General features: G+C 54.1%; 1 protein-coding gene across 1 annotated transcript in view; it reads left to right on the top strand.

The window, feature by feature from the left end:
* Positions 1 to 22,034, top strand: part of AJAP1 (adherens junctions associated protein 1) — a 34,513-nt gene extending 12,479 nt beyond the window's left edge. Inside the window, exons 2-6 of the mRNA XM_061351629.1 lie at positions 1,910 to 2,583; positions 12,010 to 12,097; positions 15,599 to 15,841; positions 16,810 to 16,939; positions 21,497 to 22,034. Of these exons, the coding sequence (XP_061207613.1) occupies positions 1,910 to 2,583; positions 12,010 to 12,097; positions 15,599 to 15,841; positions 16,810 to 16,882 (1,078 nt within the window). The 3' untranslated portion in view covers positions 16,883 to 16,939; positions 21,497 to 22,034. The remainder of the gene's footprint in view (positions 1 to 1,909; positions 2,584 to 12,009; positions 12,098 to 15,598; positions 15,842 to 16,809; positions 16,940 to 21,496) is intronic.
* Positions 22,035 to 27,154: the final 5,120 nt, after the last annotated feature.

Raw genomic sequence — 27,154 nt, 5'->3', positions numbered from 1 at the left:
AGCACATCGCGCTGCGTTGCCTAGACAACGGCAACTCCTACACGCTGCTATTTATTCTGAAGGACACTTGCTCTTATCTGTTGTTGCAAAGCCCTCAGAAGATCGCATGCCACGCAGAATTCCTCTGAGGTAATTGGGCTCGCTGCTCCCGTCCCAAAAGCCGCTCTCTGGAGCTGTGCCTGCTGATGGGGTGGCCAGGAGGATGCTCCTTGGGTGACAGCCGCCTGGCCAGCATCCCTTGAGGGTAACCCTCACCATCCTTGGGGCGGGATGGGGTGCTGCCCGCCCTGAGCTGTGGGTGCCCACCATCAGCAGAGGCTCTGGCCTGGGGGGGATGCCAGGAGTGAGGGACACCCATGTGTGAGGCTGGGTGTTGTACGTTGCGCTTTCCCACGTGTCCTTCTGAAGCTGCAGGGAGCAGCACAGGGATGCGCGGGGAGGACCAAACCCCCATGGGCTCAGGGCTGCTGTTGCTGCAGGTTGAGAATGTCACAAGCAGGCAGGAGGGAATGGGAAGAGGGGGGGAAAGAGAGTTTTCCCTGTGAGCTGCCCCTCCTGAGTACCATCAGTTTGGCTTTTGGAAGCTTCCATGTGGTAGCTGGGATTTAGCGAGCACCAGGTTTGGGTTGGGTGCATCTTCCTGTGCCTTGTTCAACTGCTGTTCATCAAATCGTGCCATCACCATCATCTCTTGGGTGGTTTGGCTTTTTTGAAGCTTCGAAACCCTTCCTCCCCCAGCCTGAACTATTTTGGTTTCTGTTATCTGTTTCTGGCTCTTCCCTTTCTCCTTCTGCGCTCTTCCCCTGCGTCACCTTACTCCTCCCCAAAATAAATGCTGTTACGCTTTGAAAAAACACCCAATTAGGGACAAAAAAGCCAGGAGCTCCTTTGAGCAGGAAAAGGCTGGGCCTGGGAGTATCCAGGTCAGCTCCTTTAGCTCCATTTGCTCATGCACGGAAGGGAGTGCACAAATGCCTGTGTCAAGCAGATGCACGTTTTGTTGTGCTACCAAGGGCTGTGCGGGGCGCAGCGCTGCGGAGGATTAGTCTATTTAGCCATGTAAAGCTCTCATTAACTCCTGCTGAGTTCGACAAAAGTCCTTCTTGTGTAAAAGCTGAATAAAATGGAGTAAAGATTTCTGGGCTTTGGCCTAATGATGTTTTCTGCTGGGGGAGAAAGAAAGGAAAAGAGAACAAGAGGAATATGCGTACGTGGCATTTTCTTGCCATGAAACACCGTGCTTCACATGGGGGAGCATCTTAGGAGGGGGCGTGAGTGGAGCAGAGCCTTGGGAGGTGCAGAGCCCCTGAGGAGGGGAGGATGGGGCTGCTCGTCCTTCCCTGCTAGGTCAGGGGCTGTGCTGAGGAAACTGGGTCACATTCGGAGCAGGGGGATGCTCCTGCTGCTGCGTGGGTGACCGCCGTGGTGGGAGATGGGTTCCATGTGCAAATGCAGGAGTCCAGGTATCTTCTGCTTCGGCTCATGGAGGGGTTGATACCAGTGCTCACTGTGGGCTTGTACCTTGGCTTGGAGAGCTGGGGAGCAGGGAACCCCAAGACTCCTGCAGTGTAGAGACCCTGGAGTGTGGCTCATGATGCTGGCTCTGTTTGTGCCATCTGCTTTAGGGAGTTCATCTGAAAGAGCTGGGTTTGGGCAATGCAGGCGCTGGCTGTGTCTTATGGCACAGCCCATCCTCACATCACAGAGTGACCGAAGAGCAGCGAAGTCACGGGCTCGATGGGGGTCCTTGCTCATGGTGGTGGGTTTTGCGGTGGCAGGATGCCTGGTGATGCTGGTTCAGGAGGGAGGAGGATGGCATGGCTTTGGGGGCTGTGTCGGGTGGCCCATGCCGGGGTGGATCACTGGGTTGCTCCTCTGCCTTTCTAACAGGGTCACTGTCTCTCCACAGGTCAGGTTGCCCGCTCGGAAGCCATGCTTGGATTTTAATAGCCATGTTCCACCTAGCCATGGACCTCGCCAGCTGCCAGCCCCCAGCCAGCGGTGCGGGCGGGAGGCTGTCCCCGCGCCCGGCGCTGCGGCACAGACTGTCCCGTGCCTCGCTGTGGGACACAGGGAGCACAGAGGAGCTGCGGCACCCGGGACCCCCCTGGAGCTGCGCGCCCCCGACCCCGCCACAGAGACCCCGCTCCCGCCGGCCCCCCCCCGCCACCCCGCTGCCCCCCGGGCACCCCCCGCGCCGGCCACGCTCCCGGAGGGGCCGGCGGCATCTGCGCGGCCGCGGCTTCTCCCCACGGGACGGGCGCCCCACGGCGCTGCCCGAGGTCATCGTGTGGGGCCCCACGGGCGAGGAGGACTCCCTGGAGAGCAGCACCCTGCCCGGCTCCTTCACCACTGCCGCCGCCACCACCACCACCGCTGCCACCACCACCGCCACCACCACCACCACCGCTGCTGCCACCGCCGCCACGCCGCCCCACGTGCCCCCCAGCACCCCGGCTCCTGCGCCTGGTGGGGACGTGCCCCGCAGCAGCCCCGGCCGCACCAGCACCGCCGAGCCGGCCGCTGGCCACAGCAGCGGTGGCAAGGATGCTCGCCCGCCCCGCGGGCTGGGAGACAGCACAGGTAGGGTCTGCCGGGGCGGGGGAGAGACTGGGATGTTTTGGGGATCCCCGCGGTGAGGCTCATGTGGAAGAGGTGTGTGATGCTAGCTAAGGGTGCCCAGAGGGCAGGCAGCTGCTCTGCTCCATGGCTGTTATCCGAGGCGTTTTCCAGCAGTTCCTTGTGTTTCCCATTCGCGGTATCTGGCCCCATCGCCCGTAATCGCGTTCAGCGGCGCTCGGCACAGCGGTGCATCCCCCCAGCGCTGTCTGCAGCGTGGACATGGATGGGGAAGCTCCTTCCCATTTATTTCAAATTATATTTGTTATTGCTGGTATTAAACCGTGGGGTATCACTGTGGAGTTTACAGAACGCGCTCGCTGTGCAGCGACTGCTTTTAGCCCACAGTGATTTTCTGGTTGAATCAAAGAAGAGTTTTATGGCCTAATCTTAATCCCAATTAGTTTATCTAGCCCAGCCTGCTTGGCAGAAAGAGAGGAGGCATCCGTGATGTTGTTGCTGACTTAAGGGAGGTATTTATAGTGCCGAAAATCTCCCAACCTACACACCTTTTGGATAGAAGAGTGGAATTGGCTGGACAGATTAGCGAGGGAGTACCGGTGACAAGCGCTGGTGATGAGATCTTCAGCCTCATCTGCCCACCGAGGGGCACTGAGGATGTTGCTATGGAGGCACCAAACCTGCCATGGTCGGTGCCTTGGTGGCATTGCCCGGTTGGGTGCATGGGGTCCAGGGGCCTTGTTGTGGCAGCAACACGTGGCAGGTTGGCTCCCAGCATGTGCTGGTGTGCAGTGATTGGAGTTGGCTGCTGGGTTTAGGTGAGGATGAGCCGGTGCTGCCGGTGTTGGTGTCGGCAGGGAGCCGCAGCCCCGGCAGCCTCCCAGGGGACCGGCTGCTTTAATCTGCCAGCTCTTAGCTCTCATTAGGGCCTCTTTCCAGGGCCGCAGTTTTTGCTAATTAACTTCTTTGCGCCGAGTGGTGAATGCGATAAACTCCTTCCCGGGGCTGAAGGACCTCTTTGATCTCAGCCTGGCCACCCTCAGTTGGAAAGAGCCAGAGCTCCAGATCTGCTTCTCCATCCATGGCTGGGGCTGAGCACCCAGGATTGCTGCCGTGGGGAACACCGAGCTGTCACTGTGCTTTGGGATGAGCATTCCGGTGCCTGGAAGCCCGGCCGCACCGATGCCGGTGTTGCTGGCGATGCGCCCATGCATTTTTCAGGCCGGGCTCCTCTCCGTTGTGTAAGCTTCAGCAGCTGGAAGTGTTTGTTCTCTGCTGGGAAAAACATATGGCTACAAATTAGGATTAGGTAACTTGCCTGTACTTCTGATTTGCCTCAGCGAGCACTGCCAGCCCTCATCCTGTAAAGTGCTGCACATCGCGATGGGAGCGCGCGGTGCGGGCAGAGGGAGGTAAGGAGGGAAGGATTCTGAGCTCAGTGCTTGTGGTCCTTTGGCTTCCCCTCGGGTCGGGCTGGTCCTACTTCTTTGTGGCACCCAAGGGAACTGGGGACCCTGCAATCCCCAGCAGCACCCATTCCCATTGGATTGGGTGCTGCCATCATGCTGACGAAGGCAGTGCTTCACCGCCATCCCCTCGCTTCCCTGCACACATTGCCAGAAAGGGATTTGCTGCTGGTGGTGCTGGAGGGGAGACCTGGTGATGCATGGGAGGCCGTGGGGGTCTGCAGGGTGGGAGTGCATCACGAAGGCAGCAGTGCTCACTTAGACAAGCAGCGAAAGCAATCCTGCTCACTTAGATCTTCCTCTCACCCCACTCCTCCTCGCTGAAGAAGGCAGCAAAAAAGCCAAAAACAATGTGTCTGTGAGTCATGAGCAGCGAAAAACAAGCTTAGAAAAAATCCCACGGAGTAGAAAACACTGCAGGTAGGGAGGAGAGGAGGAGGCGAGCGGATCCATGCACTTTGGTATCGCTGCTCCGTGCAGTGGGTGCTGCTGGGGATGCTCTGGGTCACCCAGTGCTCAGGTGCCTTTGTCCCGGTGCCACCTCCGCCTGCCCGGCGCCTGGCAGCGTGCGGTGGCAGTCAGATGGGGATGCAATATGTTCACCCAGGCGTGGTTTGTGCTTATGCTTTCAGAAACGTGCTTCCTTTCTCGGGGGCTGTCAGAGTCGGTTTAGGCTGGAGCGTAGAAGGAGAGGAATAATTAACATGCCAGCATGCAGTGAGAGGGAAGGGCCGTGGGGAGCTTTACTGGGGTGGATGCTCCCCATGCGGGCTCAGCTCCTCCACCAAGGCTGAGCATCCTCCGGTACCGTGGGCTGCAAACAAGGAGAGAAGAATGAATCAGAGAAGGCAGGGATTGTGCTGGCTGGGCTGTCCGAGGCTTTCCTCTCAGTATTATTAGAATAAAGCCGTCTTTAATTAAACCTTTAAAGTGCTTTATAAGGCAGAAGACTTTATGTGCCGTCTGCTGCTCTTAATGGCGATTTGATTGCTTGGTACGCAATGAGTTTGGCACCGTGCTCTGCTCGGGAAGGGGCAGAGGTGAGGGTTTAATAGGTGAAGGTGCTCCGGATGGGGGCAAGAGGCTGTGTGGGTGCTGCTGTGGGCCCCAGAGCATCTTCTGGGCACATCCTTCCCCTCCGCTGTCTGGGAGCCTATCGGGAATAAATAATCCTAAAGAGACATTAGCTTCCCTGCTGGGGGACGACCCTGCCTCCAGAAAGAGGGTGCGGGAGAGGGGGCGCGGGATGCGAGCAGATACTGGATGCAAAAGGCTTCAAAGGAATTAATTAAAGATAAAATGTGTTTAAAAGAAGACCCTGGGCGGTCGGGACGGAGCCGCCTCTTTGATCCGCCGTGCAGAGGCATGGGGAGCCGGGGGCCGGACGGGAGGTGAGGGGCTGGCTGGTACCCCCTGCAGCAGCACCCACCGGTCGCCCTCGCCGGGGGTTCCCAAAGGATCCTTTGTAAGGCTGAAGGATGAGGATGATGGCTGAAGCAGGAAAGGAACGCATCCGTGAGCTGAGCTCTCTCTGGCAAGGGAGAAGGCACTGTCTCCTCTGGGATTAGCAGATGCTGTCGTGCGTGTGTGCCCTCTCCCACGTGTGCCTGAATGAGCCAGGAGCTTTCCTCTGCTGCTCTCGCAAGTATTTATTGCTCGGTGATATTTGCTGTAGCACCTGAGCAGATAAGTCCCAGTGTCTTTAGCTTAAGCCTCCAGGATCTTCATTCTTGGCAAGAATATTTCTCCGCAGCAGCAGCAGGAGGAGGATATTCTCCTTTTATCAGTCCCAACCCCAAATACCAGGAGGTTTCCAGGAACCATGGTGGGGTTTTTTTTTGCTAAAGAGCTGTATTTCACTTCAGCTCACTGAGCTGGGTCTCAGAGCTGAGCATCCTGTTTTACTGGGGGGAAAACTAAGGGGCTTTGCCAGCCCAAATGCTGCTCCAAAGGCAAGAGGAGGGAAGCCAAGGAGGTTCTGTTGGTCAGGCAGCTCCAGGCTTTGTACCAGAGCGGGGTACTCCAGGACTCCTGCAGTGTCCCCTCCCCTCTGTTTAACCGTGGTGTTTTCATAGGTGTTTGTAATTATTTTCCTTCCAAGCTGTTAAACAGCAGTAGGGTTTGACTGATCCCCCCTGGGAAAGGCCCTTTGTGGCTGCGCTTGCAGCAGGACTGCCACAAAACGCTCTTGATTGAATTTTTCTGTCCGAAGGCAGCTTTATCAGCTGGATGAAGCTTTCAGGGATCACATGCAGTTTCTGATGGCTGGGAAGCTGTAAAGCCTCTCGAGTCCAGTTGGTTTTTCCCAGCCTCTCTGCGATGCTCGGGAAGAGTTGTCCTGGTGCCATGGGAGGGATAAGGATGGGATGCTGAGCCCCATGAGAAGACCCCACTTTGGAGAGAGCCCCTTTGGCAGCCACTGGTACTGATGTCCCTGTGTCCGAAGGCAGCTGGGGACAATGCCCAGAGCAGGCTGGTGGCCGGTTGCCAGGCTCACGTGCCTCATTGACCAGTGGTCACTCACTGCACTGGCATTGCCCACTTCTGCCTGGAGATGTGGTACCCGATGCTCAGCTACTGCAGACTGGGGAGGCTCCATGGAGCCCAGCAGCCTGGCTGTTCCCCATGCTGGGATCACTTGGCTCTTCCAGCCATATTTTGCCTGCTGGGATGCCAGCAGGGAGCCAGCCCCAGCACCATGGACTGTTGCTGAATCCCCCAAGAGGAATCCCTGGCAGTGTCCAAGGCGATGTTGGACAGGGCTTGGAGCAAGCTGCTCCAGTGGGAGGTGTCCCTGCCCATGACAGGGGTTGGAACTGAATGAGCTTTAAGGTCCCTTCCAACCCAGACTAGTCTGTGACTATGTAAGTCCTTAACTGGCTCTTGCAGGCAGCAGGTACTGACCAGCCATCATGCTGGGAGATGCGGTGGGACTGGGCTGAGGTGTTGGCTCCGGCGTCGGTTGTTGGCTTCTGTGTGGGCTGTGATGCTCACCATGGAAGTGACTTAGGGGGGTATTTTGGCCAGGAACAATTGCCATGGCACCAGTTCTGTCTGTATTTTCATTATTTTCCTCTCTATAAGATCTTCAGCCACTCCTGAGAGCCAGTCCCTTTTTGATGCTCTTTGCTGGGAGCCCATTTGCAATGGTCTCTCCCCAGTTTAGTGTGATGCTTTGCTGAGGGAGAGGTGTAAATCCTGCTGCCATCACCACTTCCCTCTCCATCAGTCCTGCGATGCCATACAGCCCCCCCCTTGGTCCCCAGTGCATGCTGGCAGACCCAGCCCTGGTTTCTGTTTGGGAGATTTCCCTTCTTTTGGCATTTTGATTCAGACTGGGAGTTGTGAGAATACTGAGGCAGAGGAAGGAGCAAGGAAGGCATCCACATGGCGCGTGTGCAGGAAGGTGCAGCAGGTATTTGGAGTGCCTGTTGTTTTCTGCACTGAAGGTAACTCAGATTACACTCTCCAGAATAAAGCAGAGCTGTTTTTCCCTCTCTTAATGTTATGCAGCTCCGAGGCCTTGACGAGGGTCTTCAAAGAGTTGCGGCTCGTAGCTGTTTTTATTGGGAAAATGGAAAATACGGGCTCCCTAAGCAGGGCTGTTGAAATAAAGGCCTTGGGGGATAGAGGTTCTCTTTGTTTTTAATTAAGAGCTTATATCTCCTGTTCGCTGCCGTTGCACACTTCTGCAGCAGCAAGACATTAGCCTCGAATGGATTTTCTCATGGAATTAATTCCGTTGATGCCGAGCTGTCCGGGAGCCGTTTCCAAAGGTGGCCGGAAAGGCCAAACCCGAGCGCTTTCATCTCGCTGGCAAATAGCTGGTCTTTAAAATAACCCAGAGAACCAAGCCCCGGCGCTTGCTTGCTTTGAGGAGATGGGGTTTTTCCTGGGATGCTGGGGCTGTGCTCTGCAGGTTACCGCAGAGCTGCTGCCCTCGGGGAGCTGAGCTTGGGTTTCTCGCTGCAGGATGGGACCTGAAGTCCCCATTGAGAGCAGAGCTGGCTCGGACAGTGCAGCAATGGAAAAACCCAGCCTTCTTTGAGTGTTTGCGAGGGTTCAAAGAGCGCCTTTGAAGAGCTTTCCCTCTGGCAGGCGACACGTGAATTTCTGCTGCACCAGCAGAAGCGCAGGGGTTTGGACACACTTTCAGTTCCATTAAATACTTCTCCTGTAATTACCCTCCTGTTAAATGGTCACTGCGTCAAATTGCCTGGTAAAAGCCTGGTGAGAGGGAGCCGCTCGTGGTCCCTGTGCAGGGATGTGGTGCTGGCAGCCGGTGCTGAACGGGGCGGCCACTCACCGATGCCATTCCCAGTGCCAGCCCTGGTCCTGCTGGCAGCTCCTTTCTTCACCGCTTATTAAGGTGTAATTAAGGGAGCACCGTGTCTGTAGCTCACTGGGATCCAAGCTTTGCCATGTGCAGTGTTTGCTACAGAGATGAGCAAACAAAACCAAGCCACCGGAATTCCTGCTTCCATGTTCTTCCCTGCAGCTCGCCCTATGTGCCTGGAGCACAGGCTCTCACTGTGAGCTACACGTGTGCCAGAAGGCTTTCCACACTGGTGGAGGAGGGTAATTTTCCTTTATGAGCTATTGATTTTTTTCCTCCAGGTCCCTTTCCTCCAGACAGATTGGGCTCCTAGGGCTGTGTTTAAAATAATGCAGTGGTCTTTGGAACCATCTCTCTTTCCTCTCGCCTTCTCCCTGCGGGTGGTGTCCCAGATGGGGTGTTCCCTTCTCCCATGGATGTCCCATCCATGAACACCATCTCTTGCAGATGGGGTGTTTCTGTTGGATTTTGCTCTGTGCAGTTCTGTACATTCCTGCGAAGGCCTAGAGGAAAGGATTTGAGATATCGAGGAAAGGATTTGATATATTTGCAAAGTAAGAATAAAGACCTGCTAGCCTTTATTGCAGTGGGCATTGCTGTAGGGATTGCTAGAAACCATCCATCAGGTCCCTTTCCCTGTTTCCATCATTGCCATGGTTAATGCTGTTGGGAAAGTGATCTCCTGTCCCCTTGAAATCCCTGGGCTCTGGTGCAGAATTAATATGCGATGTGAAGGAACTTTCTTCCATGCTGGTACATATGGCAACTTATGTATGTGATGGAGTCTAAAATTATCCAGCCCTTCTTTAAACCCATGTGTCCTGCTCCAGAGAGCTGCCATCCTTCCCGGCGCTCAGCCACCTGCAATCTGTTCTGCCTGCGCCTTCCCCATGATGTAAGTGCAGGGATTAATTGCATCCTTCGCTTCTCCTGCGTCCTCGCCGTCTCTGCCTCTGCTCCTGTCTTTGCAGGTCTCATCCCGACGCCGCTCCTGTGCTCAGAGGAATCGGGCGCTGGGCTGGGTTTGGTGTATTTTTAGAGCCTTTCCCTCCCTCTTTGTCGGCGGTGTCCCACTGGGACCTGCTCCAAGATTGCCGCAAAGGATGCGCCGGCGCCGGGGTGGGCGTCACTCCTGACCCGGCACACGTGGCGCGGGCTGGGAGCTGCTGGCTGCGCTCCTCGGCTCCATCGGGACACGGCTCCTCTCGCATCCATCCTCCACGTTCCCAAGGTACAGGGTCAGAAGTCTTCTCCATGCCTCGCCTTCAGGAGAAGGCGTTATCCCTGTGAATTCCCTTGGGAAGTGGAAGCCAGAGGCAGAGCAGCAAACTCAGCTCTGGCTTTCCAGGCAATTGTGGGGAAGCTGAGGCAGCCCAGTGCCTGCTTCCCAGTGTTGGGACCTGATGGAGCTGGTGCAGGGGTGCTGGGTCCTCCACTGTCCTCTGCCACCAGGCCCCCAGTCCTCGCAGTCACATCCTGACCCACTCTGTGTCCTGACAGCCTTGGTGGTTGAGCCAATTGAAGTGTGATGGGGAGGAAATGGAGGAAATGGGTCATTTGCAAAATAGGTGCTTAAGTTGAGGAGAAAAACAACCTTGGCCTGTTCCTGTCCCTCTGTGCTCGGCTGGGCTAGGGTGCAGGTGAGCAGCCGTCCGTCTGTCCATCTCATGGCTCCCCATGGAGGGAATGTGTGGCTGGAAGCCCTGGGGAGCAGAACAAGAACCCCCAAATACATGGGGGCTGCAGCATCCTGCGTCTCCTGTGTTTTGGGCTCTTGCCTTCTGCTGTCTTGGCACTGGGACTGTGCCAGGACCCAAAAGCCAGTATTTCAGAAACGTTTGCCTTCAGGAAGTTGTTACTCCTTCATCCTGCCTCTAGAAAACCCCTTTGCTGGTGATGTCCATCGCATCCCACTCTGGACAGCATCCTGGCCTTAAACCCAGCCAGATCCCTGCTCTCTTTTCCAGCTCTTATCCCAGATCTCCATCGTGTATCCACTGGGAAAGTGGAATAAGCACTACAGGCACTACATTTCAGGGCCCCTTCTGCTTTAGTTCTGGAGGTGAGTACTCTTGGTCTGCCGGACACCAGAGCATTGTGGTCACCAGGCGGGTTCCGGGCCATCGCTCCTGTACCTGGTAATGTGGCATTCCCTGCCGGCGAGGGCTTCCTGAGTGCTGGCCATGGTTTTTGGACACGCTCCCCAGAGGTGACCTTGGTTTTGTTGTATTAAACTGTCAAGGCTCGCATTCTGGAGCGGTTGAGTTACAAGCAGCATTTCTCCCTTGATGAGTGTTGTTGGCAGCGTGGGAGCAGGCAGGGACCCGACCCCCCGGGGCACAGGATGAGCAGAGCTGGGTGAGATGCTGTAATGAATTCCCAGGGAGTGAAAACTTGTGCCCTGCGAGAGCAGCAGTGGAGCAGCAGGCGTGATCCCAGCCTTAAAATCCCATCATCCTATGATGAACCTGGCCTAGTTGGGGCTTGGGCTGCTCAGCCTCCTGCGAGCCTGCCTTGAGTGGGGTACATGGTGCTGGAAGCCAGGGAGCCGCAGCATGGCCCCAAATCCACTGCTTGGGAGTGTGGGAGGGCACTGGGCAGCATTCCCATGGGAGCATAGGGATGCTCTGTGCAAAGTCCCTGCAGAGAGTGGCGCTGAGGGCTATGGAGGGGGCACATGCTGTCCCCGGTGTGCCTCTCTCGGGAGGGTTTTCCACCCACTGTTGCTGCTGCCAGGAAGGGATGGGTGTACATAGAGCAGCCGGGTGGGCAGCATCTGCCCACCTCATGGGATCATAGACTGGGCTGAAGGGAACTGGATCCAGCTCCAACCCGTGCCATGGGCAGGGACAGCTTCCACTAGAGCAGGTTGCTCCAAGCCCCACCCTCATCCTCACCCATGGGCAGCGGTTGGAAGCCTGTGCATGCTTCCATAGGGAGAAGCAGCCATGCACACCCGAAATAGCTGGGAGTGCTGCGCATGCATCGCACAGGTCCATGTATACGTATGTATGGATGAAACTACAGATATAAAAAGCTGCTTCTTTTCCTGCCATGCCAACACGTACTTACTTATTAAAAATACCATCCATCAGGAGCTGCAACATCTGTTTGTGAAAAATAGCACATCCTTGGGCCGCAGCCAGGAAAATCATTTCATTACGAAATTGCAACTGTAAAGCAGCACAAAATCACAAACATACTGTACATCGAGATGCTTTTGTTTCCAAACTGCTCATTAGGACTGATACACGAGCCAAAATTATACCCTGTTTAAGGTGAATTAGGAGAAAATGAGCCCGTCCGACCTTCTAAGTGAGCAGCAGTTAGTGCAGTAATTATTAGCTCTGGTTAATCCTGCACCCACTGCAAGGCTGCGCTCAAGTTTCCCTTTCTGTCCCGGAGGGGATACGGCTTCACATCTCTTCCGTTCTTCGTGCCTAATTCGGGCTGACAAGGAACATACTTGAGAGGATAGGAAATGAGAAGCTGGGCTTAAAGATTCTTCTCTGTAAGCAGGGAGAGGATCGCGTCTGCCGGGGCTGGGAGGCACCGGGGGCTTTGCTCATCCTTCCTGGGATCCCCTTGGCTCCCATTCCCATTCCCTCTCGTTTCCTCTCTCCGCAGGTCTGGCGGTTCATCAGATAATCACTATCACCGTGTCCCTCATCATGGTCATAGCCGCTCTGATAACAACTCTTGTCTTAAAAAACTGGTAAGGTCCCTCCTGGGTCTGTTGGGCTGGGGAGGATGGCGTGGGGATGGGACGGGCTGGGGATGGGGGAATCCTCTTCATTAACAGCAGTGGGTGCTAACGCCTGCAGCATCCACTGGGATGGCTTTGGAAAGGCTTTACAGGAGAAAATGGGGTTTTATAGTGGGATCTCCAAGGGGGGCTGAAGCCCTCGGGCTTGCTGTGCTTTGGGGTCAGTGAGTTCCACTTGGGGCACATGCACAGCGCTGCTCCAGGCTTGAGTCGCTGCCACGTGATGCCACATGGGGAGGTCAAAGTCATGCATTTGGCCACATCAAGAGCTCCCTCAGGGTGCCAGGACCTGCCCCGTGCCTGGTGGCATCTCCTCAGCAGCCTTGCTTAAGCAGCTTTGCTGCTGCTCCTTAAATCCCCAGCCTGGCTCAGCCAAGCAGCTGAGTTTCCCGACCTTCCCTGCGACTCCAGGGATGGAAGGGCACCTTCCGAGCCCCTTGGATGCCGCCGGATTGAAGTGTGCCCCATCCCCTGGAGCGCTCCTGTGCTTCTCCAGCTTCATTTGCTCCCGTTTATTCTCTCAGCGTGGCTGGGCGTATGGCAAAATAGGTTAGAGCTTCGCTTCAGGCACTCGTGGCTTTACCTATTTTCCCAGGGAAACTGGCCTACTTTGAGGTCAGTGCTGCCAGTGGAGGGATTCGGATGCAGCCCTGGGCCGGTGGGAGAGCTGCTGTGGTGGGTTCTCTCCTCCATCATCTCCTGCCGCCCACCCGAGCTCTCCATGGGCACTGCAGCAAATCGATTCCTGCACCCAGGAGGGAATTAGAGAAGCGGCTGGAGGAAGAAGCCTGCTCATTCCCCGGGATTAGAGGAAAACCGATTTGCAGGGCTATGGAGGCATCTTAATCTGGGCAGAGCTGGAGTGCAGCACTGCAGCCGGCCGCAGCGCGGGGTTACTTGCTTTGCTGGGAGCAAGCCCATGGGGACACGTCAGGAGTGCAGCTGGGAATGCTCCTTTCTGTGTCTCAGATGGGTTCACTTGACAAAACTTCCTCACTGGAAGTAATATTCCAGTGAAGGAACAGGGGAAATACTTTGTCAGAGGGTTTTCTCTAATAGCAGTCGTAAGCCGTAGGCATCATTGATCCGGCTGACCACAGCTTAGCAGAACAGCTCCAGTAACCTCATGCTGGAGCTAAAAAGGGCAAACAAATAAATACGGCAATCAGTGAGGAACAGAAATCGTTTACCATGGGTGGGATGGGGAAAGGAGCAGGGAACACCACAGACAGGGAACCCCATGGTCTGCGTGTCCCAGGTAGAAAGCAGCACCCCATGAGTTTGCTCAGCTCTAGCATTTGCCAAACAGCTTTGGTGTTTCAGGGCACATATTGGGCTGCCTCCGGTGCTGCTGGTACAGGCAAGGGCTGGCCGGTACTGGTCCCCTTGGGTGGGAGGTGAGTGATGGCTGTGCCACACCGGTGTCCTCCTTGTTACTGCTGCAACGTGCTGGGGGAGCTGGTGGTTATTTCAGGGGCTGTCTCTTTGGGTTGCATCAGGCAGTGCAGGGCAAGATGTGTCCCACTGCTGCTGCCGCTGCCCCCGGAGCTGCGACCTTCCCAAACTCCAGCATTGCGATAGGCGCTGTCAGTCCCGCTCAGGGAAGAAGTGACATCTTAATTAAATCAGCATCCAGCCCCTTAAACAGGACCAGCCTGATCGAGGCGGGTTCCTGCTGCCTGGTGCTCTCCTTGCTCCCTATGTACTGAACCGGGAGCGGTGATCCTAGGGGAGTTAGCGGGAGGCAGTCATCCCTGTGCTGACAGGGAGCACGTCTGCTGTGCCAGGCTGGGCTCTGAGCTTATTTGTCCCCATAAGTTAAAACCTTCATGTGCCTCCCAAACGGCAAGCATTTCACTTCGTTGTTCTCCCCTGCATCTTCTCACTTAAAAGAAGGCTTTCATTTCCTGCAGGTATAAAGGAATGAGTGCTTAAGTCATTCCTCTGATGCTAAAAAGCCCGCATCTAAAATTTAAATGTGATCCTTAAAACCAAGCCGAGCTAATTGACTGCCTGATGGTGGCTGATCTTCCCAGAACACCCAAATCCTTACCTAGCACTGAGGGAGGTGTAGCTAAGGAATCCTTACCTAGCACTGGGTGAGGTGTAGCTAAGGAATCCTTACCTAGCACTGGGTGAGGTGTAGCTAAGGAATCCTTACCTAGCACTGAGGGAGGTGTAGCTAAGGAATCCTTACCTAGCACTGGGTGAGGTGTAGCTAAGGAATCCTTACCTAGCACGGAGGTGTAGCTAAGGAATCCTTACCTAGCACGAGGTGTAGCTAAGGAACCTTACAGCACTGGGTGAGGTGTAGCTAAGGAATCCTTACCTAGCACTGAGGGAGGTGTAGCTAAGGAATCCTTACCTAGCACTGGGTGAGGTGTAGCTAAGGAATCCTTACCTAGCACTGAGGGAGGTGTAGCTAAGGAATCCTTACCTAGCACTGGGCTAGGTGTAGCTAAGGAATCCTTACCTAGCACTGGGTGAGGTGTAGCTAAGGAATCCTTACCTAGCACTGAGGGAGGTGTAGCTAAGGAATCCTTACCTAGCACTGGCTGAGGTGTAGCTAAGGAATCCTTACCTAGCACTGAGGGAGGTGTAGCTAAGGAATCCTTACCTAGCACTGGAACCCACACTGGGTGAGGTGTAGCTAAGGAATCCTTACCTAGCACTGAGGGAGGTGTAGCTAAGGAATCCTTACCTAGCACGGGTGAGGTGTAGCTAAGGAATCCTTACCTAGCACTGGGTGAGGTGTAGCTAAGGAATCCTTACCTAGCACTGGGTGAGGTGTAGCTAAGGAATCCTTACCTAGCACTGAGGGAGGTGTAGCTAAGGAATCCTTACCTAGCACTGGGTGAGGTGTAGCTAAGGAATCCTTACCTAGCACTGGGTGAGGTGTAGCTAAGGAATCCTTACCTAGCACTGGGTGAGGTGTAGCTAAGGAATCCTTACCTAGCACTGAGGGAGGTGTAGCTAAGGAATCCTTACCTAGCACTGGGTGAGGTGTAGCTAAGGAATCCTTACCTAGCACTGAGGGAGGTGTAGCTAAGGAATCCTTACCTAGCACTGAGGGAGGTGTAGCTAAGGAATCCTTACCTAGCACTGGGTGAGGTGTAGCTAAGGAATCCTTACCTAGCACTGGGTGAGGTGTAGCTAAGGAATCCTTACCTAGCACTGAGGGAGGTGTAGCTAAGGAATCCTTACCTAGCACTGGGTGAGGTGTAGCTAAGGAATCCTTACCTAGCACTGGGTGAGGTGTAGCTAAGGAATCCTTACCTAGCACTGGGTGAGGTGTAGCTAAGGAATCCTTACCTAGCACTGAGGGAGGTGTAGCTAAGGAATCCTTACCTAGCACTGGGTGAGGTGTAGCTAAGGAATCCTTACCTAGCACTGGGTGAGGTGTAGCCAAGGGCCCATAAGGTGAGTTTATTCCCCCTTTGTGTCCCGCAGCTGCGCGCAGAGCGGGCGCCCGCGGCGCAACAGCCACCAGCGCAAGCTGGACCAGCAGGAGGAGAGCTGCCAGAACCTGACGGACTTCGCGCCCGCGCGCGTGCCCAGCGCCCTCGACATCTTCACCGCCTACAACGAGACGCTGCAGTGCTCCCACGAGTGCGTCCGCACCCCCGTGCCCGTCTACGCGGAGGAGGCGCTGCGCTCGCCCGGGGACTATAAAACAACCTTCAATGGAAACAGGTAAGGAGGGGTGGGAGAGCCCTGCCGGTGCTGGTTCCCAAGGGGAGATGCCCACTGGCTTCTCCCGGCTTCCTCCGGCTCTCTGAACCATGGTGCTCATTGATGGACGTTCTCAGTGGCATCCATCCTCATTGGCAGGATGAGGTCTCCACTGGCCACATAGGCAGCTCCATCCTCAGCATCACCTGAGGATATCACAGCATCATAGAATAGAGTCTTAGAATCACTGGGCTGGGCAAGACCTTTCAGATGATCAAGTCCAACCAGCAGGCCCTGACAGTGTTGAGCACCGCACGTTTTCCAGTTCCCGACAGAGCACAAAATGCTGCTGGATCCATCGTCCAGCATCCGTGCTGTCTGCTGAGTGGCATCGCAGGAGCCGCTGGGTTGGGAATGAGCAGGGTGATTAATGGAGGAGCCAAATGAGCTCTTAGTGTGGCATGAAATAATGATGCTTTAACGAGGGGCCTTGGGAGCAGCTGGTGGCACAGGGTGAAAGCACGAGCCTTCCCTGCATGCCCCATGTCTGTCAGGAGGGGTGCTCAGCAGGCCTGGCTCCCCAGGCCCATTCACTGGGTGCTCCTGGGGTTTTATCGTGCTGTAGATGCGTGTCTCCCATCAAAGGCAGAGGGGGAAAAAGGAGGAGGGTTTTGAGGGAGGAAATGAGCATGCAGTGCTCTGCGCAGCCTGGCTGGACGTGGTGGACGTGCCACCCGCAGCTGGTGTCAACCTGCATGAAGGAGAGAAGCCTGGAAGCCAACAGCTTTTTAACCGGTGTCTGTGTGTGCATGGGGTTGTGCTTTGCACCTTGCTGGTTTCCGAGGCCGATAAGCCCATTCCCAGCGTTACTGTAGAGAGGTGGTTATTTGTGCCCTCTAAACCAGCTGATTTGTGCTGCAGGCCACCGCAGCTTGCTCCTGGTGTGTTACATACCAGCACCCGCAAGCCCCTTTTTGTGCTCACTGCAGACCCTCTTCTTCTGACCGGCATCTTATTCCCGTGGCCTTTGTGTCTGAGAAATGGTTTGAGATCTCCTGCTGACTGGCCGAAACCTGTTTGACTTCTGGGGCAGGGCAGACGCCATCGGGCTGTTTCCTGGTAGGTACTGCGCTCCCCCCACGCCTGTCCCCTGCCTGCTCCGTGCCTCTCGTCCCCTGCCCACGTGCGGTTCCTCTCCTCCTGCCTGGTGCCATCCTCCTGCTCCTGCTTCTTTCGGGATGGCCACAGGATGCTGTGGATGGGGTGCTGGGTACCAAAGCGGCTTTTCCACAGAGGTGAATTGCAGTCAGGCCAGAGCTAAAAGGCAGGGACTGAGATGGATGTGGATTTAAGAGTAATGGGTCCCTGGGGCAGCCTTGAACTTCAGCCTGATCCTGTAGTTCCAGCCCACCTCGACAAGCAATAGTAATTTCCATGCTGTGAAGTGGTCTGGTCTGTAATTAACCTCTTGTTGCATGATGGACAGCCCATCTCGTTCGTGAGTCATGCAGCTGGCATGCACGCTCCCTTGGTACCCAGAAGCTCATGTGATGATGTTTGCTGTCATAAACACTGCCATGTGAGGGTGCTGGGGTCCTCCTCTTCCTTCTCATCATCCTCTTCCTCCTGTGCCTTTCCTTGCCCTGCGGGAAGCGCATCCTGCAAGCCCACGTGTGCAGTCCCTAGCAGCCAGGCTCACACCTCGGGTGCTGCTGTGTTGTGTGATGTTGTGCTGCTCTCAGCAGTACCCTGTTGGGGATTCTTTCCTGGTTTGGAGCTGCCTTGAGCCGTTTTTCCCTCCTTGCATTGCTGTTGAAGGTGGCAGCAGGAGCAGTTAGGGTTTGTTGTGTGGGGCTCACTGAGGGGCACCGGTGCCCGCCTGAGCCGCGCACTCAGGTGATTTAATGGGTCTGTCCCACATCCCTGCTGTAATGAATCATATATTCAGTGTAAATGAAACTTGCAGCCTTCCCTGACTGCAGCTTGCTCAGAATAGCCTGCTTAACATTACACTCAGCGATTGAACCCAGAAATATAATTAGATTAGAATGGAAGGGAATAAAACTTAATGGTCTCGGCTGTGCTGGGGGCTGGCGGTGTCTGGGCAGCCCAGGTGAGGTGTGCGCAGGGAGCACAAGGCACAGAGCAAGAGCTCACCCGTCGGCCCGCTGCTGGCTTTGTCCATAGCTGCCATCAGCAGCTCTTGTGCCTGAAATAGAGGGAAGGAGGATGAGCAGCTCTGAGCTCTTGCCTGCTATGGGAAGCCTGTGCAATTCCTGCCCGAGGTCCTGTGAAACCCGGTGCCAAAGACTGCTCCCTGGCCATCTCCACAGATCTTAAATAGCCCAAAGCCATCCCATCATGCCTTATTAAATCCTTGAAATTCTCATTGACCCGTTTTCATGGAATCCATAAAACGCGTATTGATGCGCTCTGGAAAAATCTATCCGAGTTGTTCCTGGAGCATTAGCTCCATAATAGGGTTTCAATTATTTATCCAGCTCTGGACGCTAATGTTTCATTTCATTAATGTTGAGATTAATCCAAAAGCTGTTCTCTGCGTGTGTACATGGGCGTGTGTGTGTTTGCAGTGGGGTGTTTAGGGAACACACAAGCATAAGTGGTACATCATGGTGAGAACTGGTCGACTGCCAGAGATCCCTCCCGTGTGTGGGGAGTAATGGAGAGAGCATCAGCACAGCACAGGTACTGCAGAGACTGCCCTCGTCCCAGAATGGGGTCATCCAAATCCTTTAGAAGTCAGAAAGAGGTCACTAAGTATTTTTTCCATGCTGTACCATTGCCTACATCTATCATGATGTGCTTGGTAGGCTGAGGACCTGCCAGGGTCTCGGTGTCTCCTGAGGGGGCTTTGCTCTGCCAGCAGCATCCGGTTGAAGGATGCGTTTTGCATGACTCCATGTGTGCCAGCTGGGACATCCCACAGGCAGAAGGGGTATTCCAAGTTGCACATGTCACTGTGTGAGGTAAAACCTCCCCAGAGGAGAAGGCACTGGGCTAAGCTCCCTGGTAGACTGTCTCCCTGTTGTTAGGGTGGCCTTGTGCTGTCACCAGATGGATGCTGCAGGAGGATGCTGGGATGAGGATAGCTTTCCAGCTCTCATTTCTAGAAGAGAGGCTGGTGGCGAGGTTGGTGCTTTGGGCTGCACCTCTTCTGGAGGGATTGATGTCTTCCTGGCTGGCTTTTCCAACAGCAGCAGCAGCACATCCTGAGGGCAGCAGTTAGTGTTGACCCCCTGTCCCTCAGCAGAGGAGGAAGGGTGCTCTCCATCCTGGCTGCAAGGGTTGTGTGCAGCGTTCTCTTCCCAGCCCCTTTCTCTTGGTGTGTGCAGGGGATGGTGGGCAGCATGAGGGGGGACACCCCAAAGCTATGGGGCAGTGCTCACTCTGCAGGCACGCAGCCACGCACCGGGAGGGGTTGGACACTGCGCTGGACACGGTGCCAGCAACCTCACTCCATGGAAAGGCTCAAAGCCTTTTACAAGGTTTAATTGATGCCCTCCACAGCTCCTAGCTGTCTAACAAGCAAATTAGTCCTCTGAACATGCAGAGTCAGAGCTGGAGGCACAAGACGGACGCAGGGCAGAGAGGGTGTGAGGACATTTGGACTCGATGAGCACCGGGAGGCCGGTTGGAGTTTAATGTGCACTTTGCAGCTGGCAGCCCATCAGCACTGTGCTGTACCTGAATGGCAGCCTGGCATTTGAGGGTGCTGCTGGCAGCGTAAGGCTGCGCGGGTGCAGGCAGCAGATGTAAGGGACAGCACCATGGAACCGTCTCCAGCCTGGAGAGCTGCAGGCAGCACTGAGCTCGTGTCAGGGAACCCGGTGAAGCTCATCTGGTTACACGGCAAGCAGATGTTGAAGTTATTTCCTGGGGTCAGATTCATCCGGTGCCAAGAGGAGTGATGGAGAGCGTTCCTGTGCCTCTGGCATGGTCCCTGCTGAGGCACTGGCAGCTCAGTGTGCAGATGCAGCCACAGTATGGCCCGGGGCTGGTCTAGGTGAGGAGTAAAGCAGTCACTTACAGCATTTGTGCCAGGCAGCTCAGGGATTATCTGCATGGGGGTTTAAGAAGCAAAACTGCCTGTGCCCTGGTCACAGTAGATGACAGAGGAGATGCGGCAGAGGCAGGACCAGCCATTCTGCAACCCAAAAGGTGAAGTTTGCTGGAGGCTCGAGTGGCTTTGGCTGGGCACTGCAGCAAACGGAGGCAGTTTTGGTTTGATTTCATACTGTCTTTGGGGCTTTCTGAAATGAAGTTCGAGATTTCGTGTTGTTCTTGTCCTTAATTCCACTCTCTTTGACTGAAAAACCCCATGGAATGAGATTATACAAAAATCTGTAAGGTTGATCAAGTGCTGACCTACTTTGCACAAAGAGAGGCTGTTTGGGATACAATGCAAATTGTACATCCCGCAATGCATGCATCAGATAGGATTCATCCAGGACTACGTAAATGTTCAGCATTGCTGTTAGGGAAGTGGCGATCCGGGACCTGAAAAATCATCCTGGCTGCGGTAACATTGATCTGACCCCAGCTATTGCACAAGGTGGATAAAATGCACAGCGCTGTGTGGTAATTCCACACTTTGAACACAGCGAGCAGCTGCTGTGATGGCCCCGTTCTGCCTAACAACAGCAAATGGTTTGTATTAACATTAACAGATAATGAGTCATCATAAAAATCCAGGCTTGTCTTGGAGGAATAACAGCAGTCCCAGCACAGCCCCGGCGTGGGAGATTAAGGACTCAGTCAAATCTGTCTCGCTAATTAAGACTGGAGGCTTGTTCTTGGAGATGGTGAATATTGGGCATCTTGCCTTAAAATAATGCTGAGGAAAGAGCCCTGGAACAAAAAGCATTCCCAGGGCTGGTAGCCAGCTTGTGTGGACCGAGGGCACTGGATGGGGATGAAGCCCACACACGGGCAGTGGTCTGAAGACACTTGGATGCATTACAGTGTGTAACACTACACACCAAGGCATATTGCATGTGAAGCAAGCGGCCACACACAGATGATGGGGAGTAATTGCCTTTGCATGGAGGTTTCAGGATTATGTAGGGAAAGAGCTTTTGGAAGGCAGCAAATAAATAGCTTAAGAGGACTTCTGTAGGATCACTGGGTTTGATGCTTAACCAGTTCTGTATTGATCTCTTTAGGGCATCTAACTGTAGGGAATTGTGTTAGTGCTCATCACTGTCTTCTCACCTGCCAGAGCATTCTCTGCTCTCAGCCCAAGTATGAACAACCCCAGGATGCAAGGGGGATCAGAAGGAAATAATGCTTTGGAAGAGGTCCTGAGGAAAGAGTGTGTGTTCAGACCCACCTCTTCCACTGCTCATCGAAAGCATCCCCGTCCCATCACGTGTGTCCTGATCTGAGGGCTGCCTCAAGGAACATGGCTGAGAATGGGCTGGGAAGGGCTGAGGCTGAAGGAGTGATCCCAGTCCCAATCCCACCACAGACTGGGGTCTGGTCACCAACACCCTGCTTCTTCCATGCCCATCGCCAAGGGTGCCATCGATGCTTGTGCTCCTGAGCCCTGTGGGGAGGAGGGGGAAGGCTCCAGGGGATCTCCAGAGCAGCAGTGCAAGTCGTGGTGCCATTCCCTTGTCGTGATTTAATCTTTCTTTTTCTTCTCGTCCTTCACAGGATTCCATTGGTGAACCTGTAAAAAATATACAAAAATAATGGGTTACCTGTACCTACCATTTCTGTTTACCAGTAGGAGACTCAAAGAGCAGCGTTCTATGGGCCAAATCTATTTTTATACAAATGAACATGCCTGTAGGGAACTGCGACGGACAAAGAGCGCGTTTGGTGGGGAAGAGGAAGGGAAATGCGTGAGCAAAGGATGCCGTGAGGAAGAGGAGCCGGCAGGGGACTGAGGGAAGGGCCGAGCGCCTGGAGCCTGGACGTGGACGTGACTCTGAACCTGTGCCAATAATACCATTATGTGCCATGTACCGATGCAAAGGCTTGGCGAGAAGCCGAAGCCGAGTCGCTAACGCCTGGAAAACATTGTGGAGGACGAGTGGGGCGTCTCTTGTGGTGGGGTCATCCATTCCGGTCCATCCGCGTACATACATGCGATACGTGTAGAGAGAAAATATATATATATATACACACACAACCACTTTTTGTACTGTAGCAATTTTTGAAGATCTTAAATACTCATTTTTAAAGAAGATGTCATGGGCTAAAAGTCTCATTTCTTTAACACGCATAATACAAACCAGGTGAGCCGATGTTTTCTACTTTGGCAGCTTGCCTTTTGAACCTATATGTGTATATATAGGTAGACATATATACATATATATACGTGTGTGTGTGTATGTATAGACATATATATGTATGTATACATATATATATATATATATATATAGTTTTGGTTCCTTTTGGAAATGCTTTTCCAGCAGTTGGGACGTGACCATGGCGGGGTCAGCCGGGGCTGCGGTGCTGGTGGTTGCTGCAGCCGCAGGAGGGATGGCGGGATGCGCCGAGGCCTGGTGTGGAAGGACAGGAGGATGGAGATGGGCTGGGATTCTAGCTAGAAGGCTGCGTCTGGGCCAAATTCACAAAGTGCATTCCTGCTGTGGGAGGTCGGAGGAAGCGGAACGCTGCGGCGAGGGGAGCGGGCAGCAGAGGAGCTCCCCTTTCGTTCATGCGGGATGCCGCCGGTGTGGGGCGGATCCTACTCCCGCTCCCTATGGACCCTGTCTTTGAGGTAGTGCTCCCACACCATCGTGCTCCCAGGAGCAGGGCAAGGGGGAAGCGAGCAGGGAGCAGCTTGAGGCGGAGGTGAAGCTTGTTTCCAGACTTGTGTAGCCCAATACATCATTGGGGTAGGTAGGAAAAGCCCCAAAGCCTCTGTCTGCCGTTGTTTTACTGAGCGAAGTGTGATGCCTTGGGGATGGCTGGGAATAGGTTTTAGGTGTGGACTCCTGAAGGATGGGTCTCTCTTGGCACAGGAGACAAATTTCAGGAGCCGGATGAGGGAGTTATGTCAGAAAATGGCTTCTAAATTGGCCATGACACCAAAGCTTTGCTCAGCCCTTTGTGAGACACACGAGAAGAATGAGCCCATTGCCTCCTGACCCATTCCAGGGCCAGAGAGCTCCAGGGAGCCTCTTCCTTGAGAAGGGAATTTTGCCCATGGTTCCAGAGGCTCCGGTTTGGTGTGTTGCTCATCCCGGTGCTCGCAGTGGTACCAGTGGGCTGTGGCACTAAGACAGCTCCCAGCTGGGGTTGGGCTGCTTCAGCATTACCTGGGTAGGAACGACAGCAGAATTCAGACCAAAGCCCTCCAGTTCTTTTTGTAACCTGCCCTTTGTCAGTACCAGCGCTTTTTGGAGTTGTCCGGATACACATTCCTACTCATCCCTAGCTGTTCAGCCCCATTCCCGTATTATAAAGGACAAAAAGGCAGAAATCCCTGGTGTTGCACATAGCCACCTGTGCAGTCTCTTGTTCCCGTATCCTTTTCTGTCCTTTCCTGATGGAATTGCGCGGTCTGGGTTATCTTTCCTGAGTTCTTGGGAGCTGCCCCAGGAAGAAGTCTTCCTTGCCAGACCTGTGGGCTTGAACCGAGCATTTCCAAAGGCATTGGCAACATTCCCTGCAATTCCAATGAGACTCCAGCATCGCCTTTGGTGCGCTCCACACTGGGGTCGCTGCCGACCGGCAGCCAGGGAGGAGGAGAGGGGTTCCCGTTGCTCCTGGCTAGGGTTTCATCCATGTTCCTTCTGCAGAGGTGGTTTCTACTGGGTGGGCACAGGCAGCGTGCGCATCCCCAGGGCTGGGTGTTGTTGCTGGGGGTATTTAACAGCGGAGATCTGCTCTTTTTGTGCTTCACAAAGCAAACCTTCCCATGACAGGGCCAGGCACTGGGCAAAGGGGTGCTGCTGTGGGGCTCATGTCTGGCTCCCTGGGACATTGGGTGGATGTCCCCATAGGGTTGCCTTGGGGCAGGAGATGGTGTTTTGCTGGGGGAGTGCTCCCCAAAGCTTTAACCTTCCTTGATACCTGCCAGGAGCATTTCCCCTTGGGGTGTCCCTGGGGTCTGCCCTGAAACGTGGGGTCCTGGTGCTGCTGCTGGCAGCCTCACATAGACAATGGGGACCTTTGGGCTGCAGTTAATAGCATAGAGTGCTACCTTGCTTGGATTACCTATGCCCTCGCTCCACAGCAGCCCAGGGGAGCTCATTGCAGTGGCATCAGCCAGAACTCCTGTGAGAAGTGACCACTCCAGGGTGATCCATCATCTCAGTATGCCAGAGCCTTTGTGTTTTACTGATGTGCCAGAGCAGCCCCTGCAAATCTCCCTTGCTGGCACAGGGTTTGAGTTCTCCTGTGTTTGACTCTGCTGGCATCAATTCACTCCAGCTCGGGAGCTGTTGTGCTGCACCCATTGATCTTCCGATTTAGCTGTGTGTGCTGGCTGCACCCAGGAGTTCTTGCGGGTGTTCCAGTGTAATCTCAATGGCAATTTGACATCATAAAACACACCTCAGCTCCCTCGTTCCTGAGCGTTTGAAGGAGCGTTCTGCATTTCCGTGTGTATGGAACTGCTGCCCGAAGGGGAGGCGTTGGGCAGAGCACAAGCAGCAGTGATGGAGATGGGGATGGGGATGTGCCCTGCCCCAAGCCTGGCACCCAGCTCCTAGGCAAGGAAGGGGAATTGTGTGTGTGTGTCTGTGTGTGTGCCAGGAATGCAGGAGAATAACTGACCCCAGACAACAGGAGCAGGGTTTTGAGAGCAGGACTTGCACGAACTTTCCACATTGCAGAAGAACACATCCTGGTCACCAAGAGATGAGCGGTGAACCGGGGAACAAAAGTAGATGCACAATCTTCCCTTATTTATAAGGACCAACAGCACTTGCACTTTATCAGAGAAACCCTCCCATCCTATGCATGCAAGCACACCAAAGGATGACTGCCAGGAGGAAGAGAAGGAGGGAAAGAAGAAGGGAAGGGCCGGAGCTGTAAATGCTGTGATTTACGAGGCAGGATCCTTGCAGCCCAAGGTCTATCATAAGACAGAAATGAACAGCAGTTATTTCATTCCCTGCTATTGATGAAAGCAAAAAAAACAGAGAAAGAAATGGAACCAGAAAGTCACTTTTTCATGGCATAGACCATGGGCAGCTGGGTCTTGCCGCTGTGCGGGGACACCAGACTTGTGCGTGTTTGGAGAATTAAGAATTAGGGATTTTAGGGATTTTTCTGCTCTTGTTCAGAAGCTGAGCCTCTTTTCCAGCCCAATAGCATTGCACGGGCAGCAGGGAATGTTCCACCATGGGACACGGCTCTGGGAGCTGGACCCTTTGCACTGCCATGGATTGAGCAAGGGCTTGCAAGGGGTGAGGTGATGGCAGAGCCCTTGTGAAGGTCCCTGCTGTGCTTGGGGCTTGCCTCACTGTGCTGGGGAGCTGTGGGTTCCTGTGGTGGCACTCAATGAATGGGCAGTAAATCCTGAGGAGCAGCCTGGACGTGGCATCAGGCAAACCCCATGCTCCAGCGTGCCCTTTCCTTGGAGAAACAGAGCCTTCTGTGTTTTGTTTCCTTGTGGTTCTGGCAGGTTGAATGAAAACCAAGTTTTGCTCCTTGCTTTGCCGTAAACTCCCAGCTTGCTGCTTCTTGGTTCTTTTTGGTTCATTTTATGGATTTCTTAGCCCAAGTAGCTCCTAAGAAACACATCAAGGCTGCCAAAAGGCTGCCGCATCCCCCAGCCATGTAGTGCTGTGTCTGTGTGTTGCTTGTGGCTCTGTCTTAAGAGAGAGGATGGTTTGGGATGAGCCCTTCTCCCCACCAGCCTGTGCCAGGAGCCTTCTCTCCAAAGCTGATCGCTCACCATCACTGTCTTCCCAGCTCGAGACAAGGGCAGCAGGGGGCCGGGTGGGAGGTATGAGGTGGATTTGGGGTTACCTCTTCTCCATGGGCAGCTGGTTGTGAAGGAAGGTGGTTCAGCTAAAATGGTAGTTAAATAGTAGATATTCTACACATATTCTATATTTTGTACAAAAAAAAGAAATAAACTAGAACAAAAATATATATCTCTATCCTATCTCAGCCCACCCATTTCAGGATGAATGTGGTTGGAATTTTCCTTCAACCAGGTCTAAAATCTATACGTGATTTTTATCAAAACCAGCAAGAAATCCCTCCCCATTTCCAAGCCCCTGGGTCCGGTCTCCAGATCCCACGTAACGCTTCTCACACATTTGTAAGACTTCTTCTCAGCGTTTGTAGGTGCATTTTTAACAGTGTCACGAGTGGAGATAATATTTACTTTGAGAAAAAGTATACGTTGCACAAAAGATGTACACTAAGGGCACAGATTTCTGACCCAGATTCTTCTATTTTAGGTTCTGAGGGGTTTATTTTTTTCCGTTTGATAGGACATGTACACTTGGAGTTTACACTTTATTTTGCCAAAAAACCCGTTTTCTAACATGAGACAGCGTTTCCTTTGTCACCGGTTCTACATCACTGAGTGCTTCTTTCTTTTCCCTGGGAAAATCCCGCGCCGCGGGACATCCGGCACGCTGCTGCAGGGGATGCTGCGGGGCCAGGACTCCTCTTCCCGAGTGGTTCTTAATTTGTCTCTGTACTTGGAAGCTGTGTACTTGGAAGCACTGTAAATGCCACCCTATACCGATCTCCCTGTGTATATTTAGTACTCTGATGTTGCTATTAAAACTGATATGAGAACAGCGCAGCTGGGTGCTGACTGGGTTCCTCTGTGGTCCATGGGGTGGGAATGGGGGAGTTTGGGGGGCTTGGGAGGGAGAAACCTCCTTGGTAGTGCACCCTTCTGGGGCAAGCGGCTGAGAAACAGCCCTGCCTTCATCCTGGGAAGAGGGTCTTGTATATCTTGGGAAGAAGGTATTGCACATCCTTGGAAGAGGGTCTCGGCATCCCCACCATGGAAACACCCTCATCCCAGCCCTGTGGCAGAGGTGGGAGCACAGGGTCAAGCAGTGGGGACCCATGTGTGTGTGTTAGGATGGTGCCTTCAACAGGGCGTTTAGGGAGTTAATGAAACATCACTAATGAGGTTTTAAATGAACAGCTATGCAGCAAGGTGAGCAGGCGCTGCAGAATCGCTTACCCTGGGTGTATGTTGTATATAAAGAGAAACCTGGGCTGTGAGCAGTTGTGTATTAAAATGATGCTTTTTGTCTGCAAATTGGGTTTGCAGTGGGTGGTGAGGGGTCGCACTCGGGCTGTCGTGTTCCAGCCAGGGCTTGCCCTGCTGTTGCTCAATGGACAGACGGAGCTGCAGAGCTTTGGAATGCCACCTGA

Source organism: Neopsephotus bourkii, unplaced genomic scaffold (genome assembly GCF_033783945.1).
Source record: "Neopsephotus bourkii isolate Nb327-2 ecotype Australia unplaced genomic scaffold, CSIRO-AGI_Nbou_v1 NB_593, whole genome shotgun sequence".
NCBI lineage: Eukaryota > Metazoa > Chordata > Aves > Psittaciformes > Psittacidae > Neopsephotus > Neopsephotus bourkii.
This window is presented reverse-complemented; position numbering and strand designations above follow the sequence as displayed.